At 36.4% G+C, this 14072-nt stretch overlaps 1 protein-coding gene across 1 annotated transcript; it reads right to left on the reverse strand.

Moving 5' to 3' along the window:
- On the reverse strand, positions 1–3347 carry LOC137390421 (uncharacterized). The gene is made up of 6 exons (XM_068076753.1): positions 3237–3347; positions 1486–1566; positions 950–1041; positions 675–846; positions 199–374; positions 1–100 (listed from the first exon to the last, which is right to left on the reverse strand). The coding sequence occupies exons 1-6, from the start codon at positions 3345–3347 to the stop codon at positions 16–18; spliced, it is 717 nt and encodes a 238-aa protein (XP_067932854.1). The 3' UTR covers positions 1–15.
- Positions 3348–14072: the final 10725 nt, after the last annotated feature.

A 14072-nucleotide genomic window follows, 5' to 3' on the forward strand; every position in this document is an offset into this window, starting at 1 on the left:
CGGCGGTGAAACCACTCATTGCAACTGCCACACAATATCATCTCTCTGCAGGCGAGCCCAAATCGATGTTGTCATGAGGCCTTCGACATGTGCAGAATATCTAAAATGAACACAGCTTGGCTTGCTAACAGAATGATAGAAAAGCCGATGATAGAAATTTTAATGTAGCACCAATCAAATTCAATTTGAGCATAGTACCTGTCGAAGAGAAAGTGTGTGAAGTGAGTCACGATTATGTGGAGCACCCTGGTGAGACCGTTGTTGGTCTTGTAGTGTGAAAAGTTCTGCTTGAAACGTTTGTTGATGTGTTCGATGCCGTTGTTGGTGCGTACACTAAACAGGAATCTATCATGCCTATAACACTCCATCCGCTTCTACAATAATACATAAATGAACTGATATAAACTTCAGATCAAAATAATTTATTGAGCTTGTCTGTATGGAGGCTTGTCTGTATGGAGGCTATTCCTCAACATTGTCTTAGACCCAAAGGATCTCAACGAATTATGTTATATTGTATGTGGACAGAAAATTCGAAAATAAGAAGCGGCGCATGCTCAAAACCTTTTGAAACATTTCAATTATACTGTTAATTAAAATACAGCAACATTAATTATGTCAATTACTGATACAAAAAGCTGATGTGAATTTTCAATTTTTTTCTATAATTCTACCTTGGGCATATCCTCACTCATCCACTGGTTTAGGAAGTACTCTTGTATCTTGAGGGATTTGGAATTTGCCCACCAGTTTGCCCACCCCTCTAAAGCTGCCTTGATGACACATACTGCTCCGTTCTGAAATATGAAAAAAACAACTAGATGTACTAAAATCAACTCTTGTATACTTTTACACAAAAAGTACATGGGACATGAGCCCGAACCTCATACACTGCTATTATTTTATTAGATCCAGATTTATTGTGTACATAGGACATGAGGAGACAAACCTAGACTGTGCAATTTTCCTTGGTGATGCGAGTATGATCTGCCGTTCTTCTCCGATTTCATTGTCTCTTCTTTTCAACTGTCTGTCCCAGGCCTGCTCACGATGGAATGCACACAGTAGAACTTTGCTTTCTAAAAAAGTTCAAGAGCATGTATCGGAAACTTGAAATGTATTCATTTAGGTCATTTTATTATTTACTTGATCATTTTTTGATATTGGTTTATGAAGTGTGATGCCACATTAGTGAGTCTCAGACCTACAATAGTATATGTCACAACACTGACAGCCCGACGTACCATTTTTCTAAAAATCAGCGCAACTTGACATTCTTCTAAAAGTACATATACAGTACATGCATATCTTGACAATCTGCATACCTACATCTACACATACACCTATCACTAAGCTTTTTCCTTTTAGCTGAGTCATTATAGTTTAGAGATGCATTAAAAAAAGGTTATTACCTGGAAAGAGGTGTTCAAGAGCAGACATCACTGCCTGAGCATAATCTATGATCTAGGACCTTGGCGATCATACTGGATTCCATTTCTTCCCGATACTGAAAGCTTCCTGAATAGCTCCTCGAGTCTCGTCCATTGTTACTAATGTAGCAGCAACCTGTGTAAAATTGAAAAGCTTTCTTCATTGTTGAAGATGTACAACTAGTATGCGTGTAGTGAGATATCAATTTTGACACAAGTACATTTCATCACAAAATAGAGTGGCCTCATCGAGATGCTGCAATAAAGGTGGAAATTTGGCTTTAGACAATGTGAACCATCAGAAGAAACAAGACGTTAATACGATCAGTTACCACTTCACGATCAACCCACTTCAATATTTACTAGTTAGAAGACTGACATATGACTGTATTACCTAGCAGCCAGCATTGGTTTTCACCACAACGAAGAAGAGATATACAGCAAAATCTTACAGTTGTCTTATATGTCGCATCCAAACAACATACCGTACAGGATGAATTTATTCGCGGAGTTATATTTCGCGAAAATTGTCTTTTCATGCATATTCGCGGATGAATTTATTCGCGGCTGAAAACTGCCACTCCCTAGGAAAAGTTAACTCTATTACGTATAGCAATAGAGTTAACCTTACGCATGCGCGGTTGTGCGCATTGCGCGTTTGGTTTCCTATTTAGCTTACAACTATAGTTGTAAGCTAAATAGGAAACCAAACCATACTCTCCTGGTGGCTTAATCGATCGACCCGTATACGGGTCGATCGTGCTAAGCTATAAATTATTTGCTGTGTTCAGAGGTTTTCACGAATATTCATAGATTTGGAGGCCTTTGATGAACCAACAATTTGTGGCAAGTAATGAGTTTTTCACATTTATTAAATTAGTTGAATTTTACTTTAGTTCTTCGGTAAAACGCAATATTTATTTTTTCCATCCCTACTGCTTCATTATTTGTTTTAGTGTGAGAGAGAGATTTTTCATCATACACGGAAGAACAATGATTTCAAGGGTGGTAGATGTCATTCTTAGAAGATCACCAATCATTCAGGGAGGTCTTGAAATTGAGGTAGAAGTGGCCGCAGCTGCTAACGAGGAGAATATATCTGTTTTAAAAAAGAACAAAAACGCCTTTACGAACACAAATCTTTGGCCAACCGGCAGAACTTTACAATAGTAAGCCACGAGGAGAGTTCTGATGATAACTTCCTTACCAGTCATGTAGTTGCGAGGGAATCGCCTTTAACAACTACCCAAGACATGCAGTGACAGAGCTGCTATTACCAACATAACTAGTCAGAGAGCACCATTGCACGCTAGTATTCACCTATCAAGAGTACCAGTTTAATTTTATTGCCAGATAACCGCCATAATGACTAAACTGTTTATATTTACTCAATTCATCATTTGTAAAAGTTTATTTGTATTTGAAATATTTTATTTGTGCACTCAAGTTTGTAATAAATTATAATATATTTATACATGAAATAAAATATATAATTTAATCATGTTTGCTGCAGCGATATCAAGGAGTTGTTGTCGATGAAGGGGTCTAAGTTGACTGGTTGCTTCTCTGCCAATATTCCTGCATTGATGAATATTACTACTTGTCTCTAGTTTTCGTAATTGGAGTAGGTTGTTTCATTCTCAATCTGCAGTAAACACAAAAAAGAAAAAAATATTAATAAGTGTCTAGCAAGTACAAAAACAAAAGCTGAAGTATTTAATGAAAACGATCAGTTTTTAAACAAAAGTATTAACTAATGCAGTAAATTATGGAAAAATGTATCTGCACTACAAATCAAATACATACCATAATGTCCTGATCAGAATCATGGTCGTCCTCAACTTCGGTATTAGAGATTGATGGAGTTGATTTCGATGTAAAAAGACTAGGAGAGTTTTTTAGCGATGATGAAGCCATGCCGAATAACTTGTGAAAACCTTGAATAATTTTGTAAAGTTTGCTGCAATGGCAATGAAGCTCGAAGCCTGGCGATGAATTTAAAGAAGTTTTGGAACTCGGCTACGTTTAGTACTTCTGCCTAGTGGCTATTTTCGCTATGAAACTATTCTGCATATCTTGTGACAACCTTGAATAATTTTGTAAATAAATGTGATGCATTGGCAATGGTGTTAGCTCAAAGCCCAGGCAATGATTTTAAAAATGTTTCGGAACTCAACTACGTTTAGTATTTATGTTTAAAAACTAGCCTAGCGACTAGTTTTCAATTTGATGCAGTAGTTATTCTCTCTTGTGATTAAAAATAGAACTAATTATTCACGGAATTTCATAACTCGTGGAATTACTGTTCACGAAATCGCGAATTTTTATGACCGACGAATATTTTCATCCTGTACGGTAGCTCATCACCATAGCGCTTCAGTAGATGACGTTGGTCTGGTGTGGTGCACAAACAGAAAGCGCTGTGAGCCTCTTACATAGTCTGAAGTGAAACTGACCTTCACTGTCTCTTTAACCAGCTTTCTACCAGAGTGGCACAGTTATCTTGGTCACTGCTGCTACCCCTATAAGGACGATGGTAACTGGTAAAAATCTACATACACCGTACATATATTAGGCCTAGTTATTATCAGTACAAATTAATTCGGTCATGAGCACATTCAGAAAGAAAATTATCGATCACATGGTTTTTAGGTACTGTCAAGAAAACTCCATGAAAACATCCAATGATAATCTCAGTTGTGGAATGAATACTACTTAAATTCAATACTAACATCATGGAAGAGCTTGTGATTGGCAATGTCAAGGTCTTTAGGCTAATATCTTCTATTAGATCTGTCAGGAAGGGCATCCTTGAACTTGATTTAAGATATTCCAGTACATGTGGCCTCATCTCGGATAGAAAATTAACCCATTAATGAAAATGATGCACTATGAATTTTCAATAAACAATCGTTGTTTATTATTTTCTCAACCGAGTACTCATGGCGTGGGGATGAGAAAGGAATATGTTCGTGGGTTGTAGCGAGTTAAAGCGGAAAAGAGACTTTTCTGATGGGAAAGAAAAACTACCGTATATACCGCAGACCTAGAGCGCACGACTTTTCTGATGGGAACTAGCTTTTACCGTTTCTAACAAGGCGATAGCGGAAACAGACTAAGGACCTATGTGTTATCGGTGATAGCGAACAAGCGCCGTATTAAAAAAGGCATAGATTTGTTTACGAAGCCGATTTGGCTATATGCGCAAATAAATTTTGATGTAAGTATTTCTTCTCACCTTTTAATGACAAGTAATCACGGCTTGACTACAATATTTCTAGTAGGTATAGTAAATAAGGTATGGTATGTTTTATTATATCTATTAAATTAAAGACTCGTTAAACCCCATTGTCATGCCTCCTTAGCAAAGATGACACAGAAATGCCCTGTGGTCCCAGACTAAGAACGCAGGGTGCAATAGACCGAGTTTTTGTTAACACTACCCGACGGATCCGTGTACCAAAACCCGAACTTGAATGTCAAAACCCGAACCCGAAGGACCGGAATACTCGAAATATCTATTACCCGATACTCGAGAGAAGATAAACCCGCGAGTTCAACGAGTATCACTACCCGTGCCCAGCACTAGTGTGTACACCTTATCGTTAGTGATGACATCGACAGCTAATCATTGCTGTCTATCGTACAGGTAAACCCTGATTTGAGCGATAGTGTGCATAGGCCTTCAGTCTTGCCATAGTTTGTCAAATGGAAAAACCATCATGTATTCATTCTGGTTGATTGGTCTTAAGCGACTATCTGATAGTTATTTTCCCAGTCAATCTTGTCCTATCATTTATTTAGCCACATGAAAATCATCAGAAACCTGCTACTCATGATACACCTTGTTATTATCACCATGGTGTAATGGCGTGTTTATCTGCATCGTGTTACATACACGACTGCGTACATAGTGAAAATATTGATCAGTATTGCTTCAACACAATCAATTAAGAAGATTGTTCAACCTTTACCTGTAGTACCTTGGAACTTTTTATGTAAAGGGACAAGCAGAGAGCTGCGCCTCTAACTGTAGTTTTTAGATATTTCCGCCCAGGTCACCTGAGAACAACTGAGTAAGAAACCTGTTTAGAGGACCAGCTCATATCTATGGCAGACATGATCGAACTACCCTAAATGCAGTGGCTCCAAGCTATTGAGGATGTGGGACCATTATTGTGGATGCTATGGCACATATCCAAGCTCTGCCTACCAGCGTTAATCCTTCATTATTCAGACAATTTGCTGATACAATTATTTATGTGTTTATTGCTCATGCTAAGAAGTAAAAGGCTGCTTGTGTGGATTTTGTGATCGACAACTATTACATGAAGAAAATCAAATTCTATGTGGGGCCAAAAACCAGCTGCCGAGGGAACAGATGTGCTGGTATCACAGCAAAGCTGTGTTAAAGAAAGCTTTGCACATGCTCACTGCAAGAAAGCAGCATCAGTAGCAGCAGAAATGCTGATGGCGAGAATTATGAGTAAGAACTCATACATTCATACTCATACTGGAACCACATTGCATGAACCCTTTTGTCTTATAATAAACTGACTCAATGTTTTTCAAAGCTCATTCATGAAATAAATGCTTTTAATTATCACAAAAACAAAACATTTTATTTTTAAATTAAAATATACAAAAATATTAACAAATATGTACAAGTTTTTTTACATAATATTTTGAATGCATAGCAGAAGCTGTTTAGAATGCGTGTAGATTATATTTACAATGAGCTTGTAAACACAAAACCGGATTAAGGACCAGATTACAAATAATTAGTCTATTAATATTGAAACATTAAGAGTTGCTTTCTAAATGGGAAAGCAAAACAAAGGGAACACAACTCACAATTAGCATTTATTATGCCAGAATACCGTAAAACCTCTATTTGAACGCAAGGGCTCTCTAGTTTTTAAACCTTACTCTATAGGGGCAGTCAACTGGAGGTGGCATTCAATTAAAGGCTGAGATTGTTTTTTTTTCAAATGGCTCGTCAGAATTTTGGGAAGATCAATTTCAGTAACCCTTTCACGGGTGAAGCGAATGTCGCCTATATTTTGCACTCTCCTTCGAGCGGAACACCATTAAACGTTTTGGATGCAATAAATCTGCCAACTTACCTCGAACTTGTTAGAGATATCTGAATAAATTTGCATTGGGAAACCGTGAAATATCTTTACCAGTTAATAACTATATCTTGCAATTAACCTGTTATGGTGTTATAGTGTCTCCCTTACTATACAAATTGTTAGAGCTTTCAAATCTTTACTTCATTTTGAATTTGAAGGCATATTTCTATTTTATAACTATATTTAACATTAACAGTGTTACATAAAAGCTAATTGCATTCATGTTGTTACCATTTGCTTTTCTTCCTACACTCCTAGTCTAGCTTCAAGTAGCCACCTAGATTACACATAAAGCAAGCTTTTTGTATGAAAAAAGCGCAACAAAAATGTCTCTCCTACCGATCTCTTCAGAGATTGACAGTTAGATTGACAGCAAGTAGCAGGTTTTCCATATTCCTAAGCAGGCATTACAAAAAACATTGTTATTATCTTGGGTTATAACATTCAATTATATGAAACTAAATAAATCTGGACAAAAACATGAAAGTAAGACACACATACGCGCATATGAAGAAAAAGTTGTACAGGTCATGCGCCACTTAGTTAATTATTATAGACTGAGGTCATGTGTCACCTAGTTAGTTATCATAGACTGAGGTCATGTGTCACCTAGTTAGTTATTATAGACTGAGGCCATATATCACCTAGTTAGTTATTATAGACTGAGGTCATGTGTCACATAGTTAGTTATTATAGACTGAGGCCATGTATCACCTAGTTAGTTATTATAGACTGAGGTCATGTGTTACCTAGTTAGTTATCGTAGACTGAGGTCATATATCACCTAGTTGGTTATTAAAGACTGAGGTCATGCATCACCTAGTTAGTTATTATAGACTGAGGTCATGTGTCACATAGTTAGTTTTTATAGACTGAGGTCATGTATCACCTAGTTAGTTATTATAGACTGAGGTCATGTATCACCTATTTAGTTATTATAGACTGAGGTCATATATCACCTAGTTAGTTATTATAGACTGAGGTCATGCTAACACTGTAATATGTACTTAACTACTTAATTCTTTAACTTAACGGGTATTCAGTATTAAAGGTATTAACTTAACTTATTCAGTATAGCTACCATCTCAAAGATGAAATATAGGAGTTACATATATGCAGACTGTCTTGACTCAAATTTATATTATTTAGCTACGACTTGATCTTATTATGACTTTAGATTATTCGGGGTTGTCACAAGATATGCAGAATGGCGTCATCACAAAAATAGCCGCGAGGCAGAAGTACTAAACGTAGCCGAATTCCTAAACTTCTTTTAAATAATCGCCAGGCTGCGAGCTTTATTGCCATTGCGTCAAACTTTACAAAATTATTCAAGGTTTTCACAAGTTATTCGGCATGGCTTCAGCATAGCAAAAAAGCTCTCCTAGTCTTTTTACATTAGAATCAACTCCATCAATCTCTACAATACCGAAGTCAAGGACGATCATGATTCTGATCAGGACATTATGGTATGTATTTGATTTGCAGTCAGATACGTTTTTCCATAATCAACTGCATTAGTTAAATTTTTTGTTCAAAAACTGATCGCTTTCATCAAATACTTCAGCTATTGTTTTTGTACTTCCTCAACACTCGTTAATATTTTTTCTTTTTGTGTTTACTGCAGATTGAGAATGAAACAACCTACTCCGATTACGAAAACTAGAGACAAGTAGTAATATTCATCAAGGGAGGAATATTGGCAGAGAGGCAACCAGTCAACTTAGACCCCTTCATCGACAACAACTCCTTGATATCGCTGTAGCAAACATGATCAAATCATATATTTTATTTCATGTATAGATGTATTATAATTTATTACAAACTTGAGTGTACAAATAAAATATTTCAAATACAAATAAAATTTTATAAACGATGAATGGAGTGAATATAAACAGTTTTGTCCATATGGCGGTTGTCTAGCAATAAAATTAAACTGGTACTCTTGATATGTGAATACTAGCGTGTAATGGTGCTTTCTGACTAGTTATTTTGGTAATAGCAGCTCTGTCGCTGTCACCGTCTTGGGTAGGTGTTGGAAGCAATTCTCTCGCTACTACATGGCTGGTAAGGAAGTTATCATCAGAACTCTCCTCGTGGCTTACTATTGCAAAGTTCTGCCGGCTGGCCAAAGATTTGTGCTCGTAAAGGCGTTTTTGTTCCTTTTCATAAACAGATATATTCTTCTCGCAAGTAGCTGCAGTCACTTCAACCTCAATTTCCAGACCTCTCTGAATGATTGGTGATCTTCTAAGAATGGCATCTACCACCCATGCAATCATTGTTCTTCGGCGTATGATGAAAAATCTCTCTCTCACACTAAAACAAATAATGAAGCAGTAGGGATGAAAAAAAATTAATATTGCGTTTTACCAATGAACCAAAGTAAAATTCAACTAATTTAGTTAATGTAAAAAACTAATTACTTACCACAAGTTGTTGGCTTATCAAAGGCCTCCAAGGCGATGAATATTCGTGAAAACCTCTGGACGCAACAAAAATTGTTTACCGTAGAAAAGCATAATCGCCTCACATTTGGAAGCATGATCGCCTCGCATTTGAAAGCTAAGTATAAACCGGAACACGCGGTGTGCGCATGAGTAGGAATATCTATTACTAGCCGCAATAGAGTTAACTTTTCCTAGAGAGTGGCAGTTTTCAGCCGCGAATAAATTCATCCGCGAATATGCATGAAAAGACAATTTTCGCGAAATATAACTCCGCGAATAAATTCATCCTGTAGGGTAAGACTTAAATAAGCTACCCAAGAATGCGTTGTCCGTTTATGAGTTGTCAGTCTCACTAATGCTATTTTACAGTAGAACATGTATTTAAAAAAAGACAACAAAAACTGTACAACAAGATCATGGTAACCAAGGGGCACTGTACATACCTTGGTTATAGTTTCAGCGAGGGTTGAGATAATCTGATGTATCACGAGTCTAGTTGAAAGGGTGTGCGCGCTGAGGATAGTCTACAACTACGATATTTCATGATATTCCACGGAAAATGTTCTTATTTGACAAGCCGCCACCAGCGTTTCACTCCTGATTCAGCCTCTAAACATTTGCGCATTACATTTCGTCAGAGGCGTGGCTGAAGATAGTAATCATTCTAACTACAGACGTCGTCAGGTACAGGTGCTGGCCTTCAGCATTGCCTTGTGCGCTGGTAACACGAATGAGTAAAACTCACTTGGAATATTTCCCAAGGCAGGAATACAGCTTCAGAGCTCTTGATTAGTCAGTAGGCGGAGCCAATGCTTTTTGGCAATTCACCAATTAATTTGCAGCTGGACAATAAGGATAAGAAGAACATCTTTGATGGCGTCTGCTCTGCTTATGATCCTAAAACAGACAAGAGGGTGGAAGAGAAACTGGTCAAAGTAGTTGGGATTTGTCAAGTTAGTGGGTTGAAAACATCCTACTAGCCTATCAAATGCTAACTGTTAAGTCCGAAAAACGACTTTTACTAACCCCTCAATCTATTTACCACGACACCTTCAAGTCTGTCTATAAGTCATTCTATAGACAAAAGTGAACAACACTCTTGTATTGTGAAGTTTTCACAATTGTTATGTATTTCGCAGCTCATGCTTCCCTCCATTGTTATAGAGGTGTACTGCTAGTGTTTAGTGATATAATCACAGCTTTTACCTTTAGGGTACTTTCCCTTAGGCAAGGAAACTTTGAGTTTTATATCAATTATTTCCTAGGATTTTATTTCCGAAGGTAACAGTTGAAGATACACGTATTCATCATTACCATCACTCAGTACAGGGTTTATAATATTTCAATCAAGTCTGTTAAAGATGTCACTATGAAGTTATAAATATACCGTTCACCAACTCACAAACATGACGTGATAGAAAACGTGTTTAAAACATTTGTCATGTCAGATTCACCTCAGTCAAAAAATCCTTTTTTAAGATGTTGATTACATGGATGATATAAATTAATACGTAAAAATTACTAATATATAATACTAGTATACCATATTAATGGTTATTAATGTATTATATACAATCTTAGATGAACATGATGATCTCAACCTGAAGTTATTATATTATGTAACAATTAGATAGTCTGTTATTTCAAATCAATATCACAAGCAATCAATAACTAATTAGTAAGAACCACATTATTAAGCAATATTATGTAATAAAACTGTCCTTAGTGTCTCCTAGTGAAAGCAAAGTTGATAATTAGATAGTCTGTTATACGGCTGAATGAGTGCAAGTAAATATCAATAAAGTAAGAAGACCCAAGTAGCAGTCTATTTTTAGATAATTCACAGAAACAACAAGCAATGGAACCTCAGTCCTCATCTTCCTCCTTATTCCACAAATTACAGTCATTTAGTGAAACTGTAGCATGTGTACTTACAATAGTTATTGCTAAAGTGAATTAGATTGAAAATATTAACAGAAAACTCAATAAAATGGGTAATTCTAAAATATGCACCAGGGTATAGCTAAAGTTGGTAAAAATCGAAGGCGCAAAAACTACCAAAAGTCCTGAGTCACCAATTTACTAAAATATAAATATTTGGCATACAAAACACTGTGTGAGAAAACTGACAGTTGGTAGTCTTCTAGTCTGTATTAGTTGACAACCAACAACAGGTAGACACTCACAAATCAATAATACCAACTTCATAGCTGTGAAACAAACAACTAATTAATTTTAAGTAGCTTGTGCTATCAACAGAACCTTCTAGAAGATGGTTGGATCAATATGCCTAGGACTTATGAATCTGATGTGTTCGTCTCTTCCCTAACATATTTTAGTACCATTCTCGATAAATGTTCTATTATATGTTTTATTAGTAACAATAATATACTAAACTGCGGGCTATAAGTTATTTCATAAACTCGAGAAAATAGTTTATCAACATCACAGCCTCCCTTATTAATATATATTCCACAAAACATTAAAAAAGCGCTAGATTCTTACAATTATGTGGCCTTCGCAATTATAGCTTCGCGATTGTTTCGTAACAAAGCTAACAAAGAATCTCGAACATAGACCATTTGAAAATCACCAATCGTATAAACGAAATAATTCTGTAATGGCGATTTATATCATACCTGACGATTTTCAGATTGAGTCATGCTGGAACTAAAACGCTTAGTCCTAGTCTTATAATAAACTCATATTCCATGGCCTTCCACGCACACGGTTATTCAAGAAATAAATGCTTCTAATTATTACGAACAGAAAACAGTTTCTTTTATCTTAAAAATATGCAAAAATATTAACAAAACAATATTAATTTTGTCATCATATAAAGTTTTATCACCTATATGTGCTCGGTTTAGTTTTCGCCATAACTAATAACTAATAGCATTGAACTCAGACAGAGTGAGCATTCTATGTCTTTAAGCATTGTGGGTAAAAATTATTGGCAAATAGAATATTAGCATATTAATTCTTTCGATGTATTCAGCATACCAATTTTCAAATTTTAATTTCAAGAAAAGGTTTTTGTTGATATCGTATGGCGAATAAACAGTTATATGGCAGGGCAGAAAAAACATCGCGTTTCAAATTGTAAGGCAAAAAACCGTATAACAGGGTAACCATAACGGAGGAGGGGGGGGGGGAGTGCTCTGTAACTAGTACATATAGCTGCTAACATGACCGTCTTCCGGTTACTAACTCTCAGTAAGTATGAAATAGTAAGTCTGTTTGCTGCACGATTGCATATCTTCACAATATTTTTGCATCGCATAGCCTGAGGACCTAAAACTTGGCTTTTCTATATAAATGACTGCTTGAGGTTTTAACAGATTGTTTCAACTGAATATTATCAAACAGAACCCTCGAAGTACCACTAAATGAGAAACATATATGACAATGCTTGTCAACAGTTATAAACACTGTTGTAGTACAGCATCATATATCTACTATCTTTGGTAATGTGAGTAGTTTTATCTATTAGAACTACACCATGTGTGTTGACAAAAATTGTCTGCTCTTGAAAGAAGCAAATTTCAAAGAATTATAATTTCACCAGTGTGTTGACAAAACTGTCTGCTCTGGAAAGAAGCACATTGCAAAAAATTATAAGTTCACTATGTGTGTTGACAAAATTGCCTGCTCTTGAAAGAAGGATAGTTCAAAAAACGCGACTAGGCAAAAAACTCGGTGCTGGTGCAGCACTAACTAGATCTAACCTTCAGGTTAGTACAGAGAGCCCAGCAACAGCTGTTCATCTTCCTAGCAACGGGGTCAATAACCCTGCCTACGTGAGAATAAGCTCAGCCATTTGATTGAGGCTGGCTCGGCTAGGTAACATAGTGTATGCACACTAGAGGTGGAACGATACAGGTTTTTTAAGTTCGAGACCAGACTCGAGACAGTCTAGTAAAAATTCGAGACTTGATACACGACACAGTAAAATAATGAGCATTTGGTGATGATTTCACTACACAAGTACTAGCGTACTTGGTATATTTAAAATTGAAAAACCTCTTTTTAGATGGAAATTTCACCTGGTGTAAACAATTTAATTACAACATTTTAATAGTGGTATGCATGTAGTTTTTGTAAACAAAAGTGACACAAACAGCTCTAAAATACCGAAGTTATATATTTCTAAGAATTTTGAGCTTGATTGATAATAATTATTATAAACATATTGCTTTGTACATGTATATTTTTACCATCTATTGAATAGGTCTTACTTTTTAATGCAATGTGTAATGAAACCGATAGCCGTCGCTCTACAAAGAAATACCGCAACTAAAAGAATGCACGATAACACTTTCATTCTTATCGTTTCATTAATGTTAAGTTTTGTTTGTGTATTAACTGTAGTATGTGAATTATATATAAATTGTACTCATGACATTATATGAATTACTATATACATGTACATGTATATTCTTATATTGAACTAACAATAACGTCATTGTTAACCGAACACGGACCATGGTCGACACGGCCTTTCGTTCGTTTCCCTGTGTCAGGGCAAGTTTTACCCGCATTTGGTAGTATATAGAGGAGGCCCGAATTCTATGAAGGGCAGTTGGCGTTTAGACACGATACGATAAAATACAAACATTGTACCCGCAATAGTCTTATTTATTAAATTGGATTATCCGGAGGGTAATCCCGGTATAATCCAATATCGGATACGACCCGGTATCTGTTTTAAGGACACAGAACTACAATATATTAACAGGGCCGTTGTCCGGACTACATGATTAGACTCGGTGGCCAACATAATCAATAGCAACAGGTAGTAATGGACCGGGTACAACTTTAAAGGCAGTTGCCTGCAATCCATTACAACATATGGAGTTGTTGCTACATCAAGAAGCCATGTTTTAACAACCGTGCGCAGGCGCTTTAGTTCTATTTCCTGTCTCGAGTTTGGCAATAGTGAAGTCGAGACGAGACCGATACGAGGCAGGTCGATACTCGAGATGTCTCGTGTCTCGGTTCCACCTCCAATGCACACCTATCATAAAACCTGTATTTGAACGCCACTTCTATTTGGC

This window comes from Watersipora subatra, chromosome 3, assembly GCF_963576615.1.
Source record: "Watersipora subatra chromosome 3, tzWatSuba1.1, whole genome shotgun sequence".
NCBI classification, from domain to species: domain Eukaryota; kingdom Metazoa; phylum Bryozoa; class Gymnolaemata; order Cheilostomatida; family Watersiporidae; genus Watersipora; species Watersipora subatra.

Bases quoted from the DNA above. Each gene is read 5' to 3' on its own strand.
- LOC137390421 (XM_068076753.1), bottom strand. From the start codon at position 3,347: ATGGCTTCATCATCGCTAAAAAACTCTCCTAGTCTTTTTACATCGAAA. The intron at 1,042-1,485 runs GTATGATCGCCA...CATCGTGAGCAG, and splicing joins TCGGGAAGAAATGGAATCCA to GCCTGGGACAGACAGTTGAA. The intron at 375-674 runs GTAGAATTATAG...GTATTATTGTAG, and splicing joins TGAGTGAGGATATGCCCAAG to AAGCGGATGGAGTGTTATAG.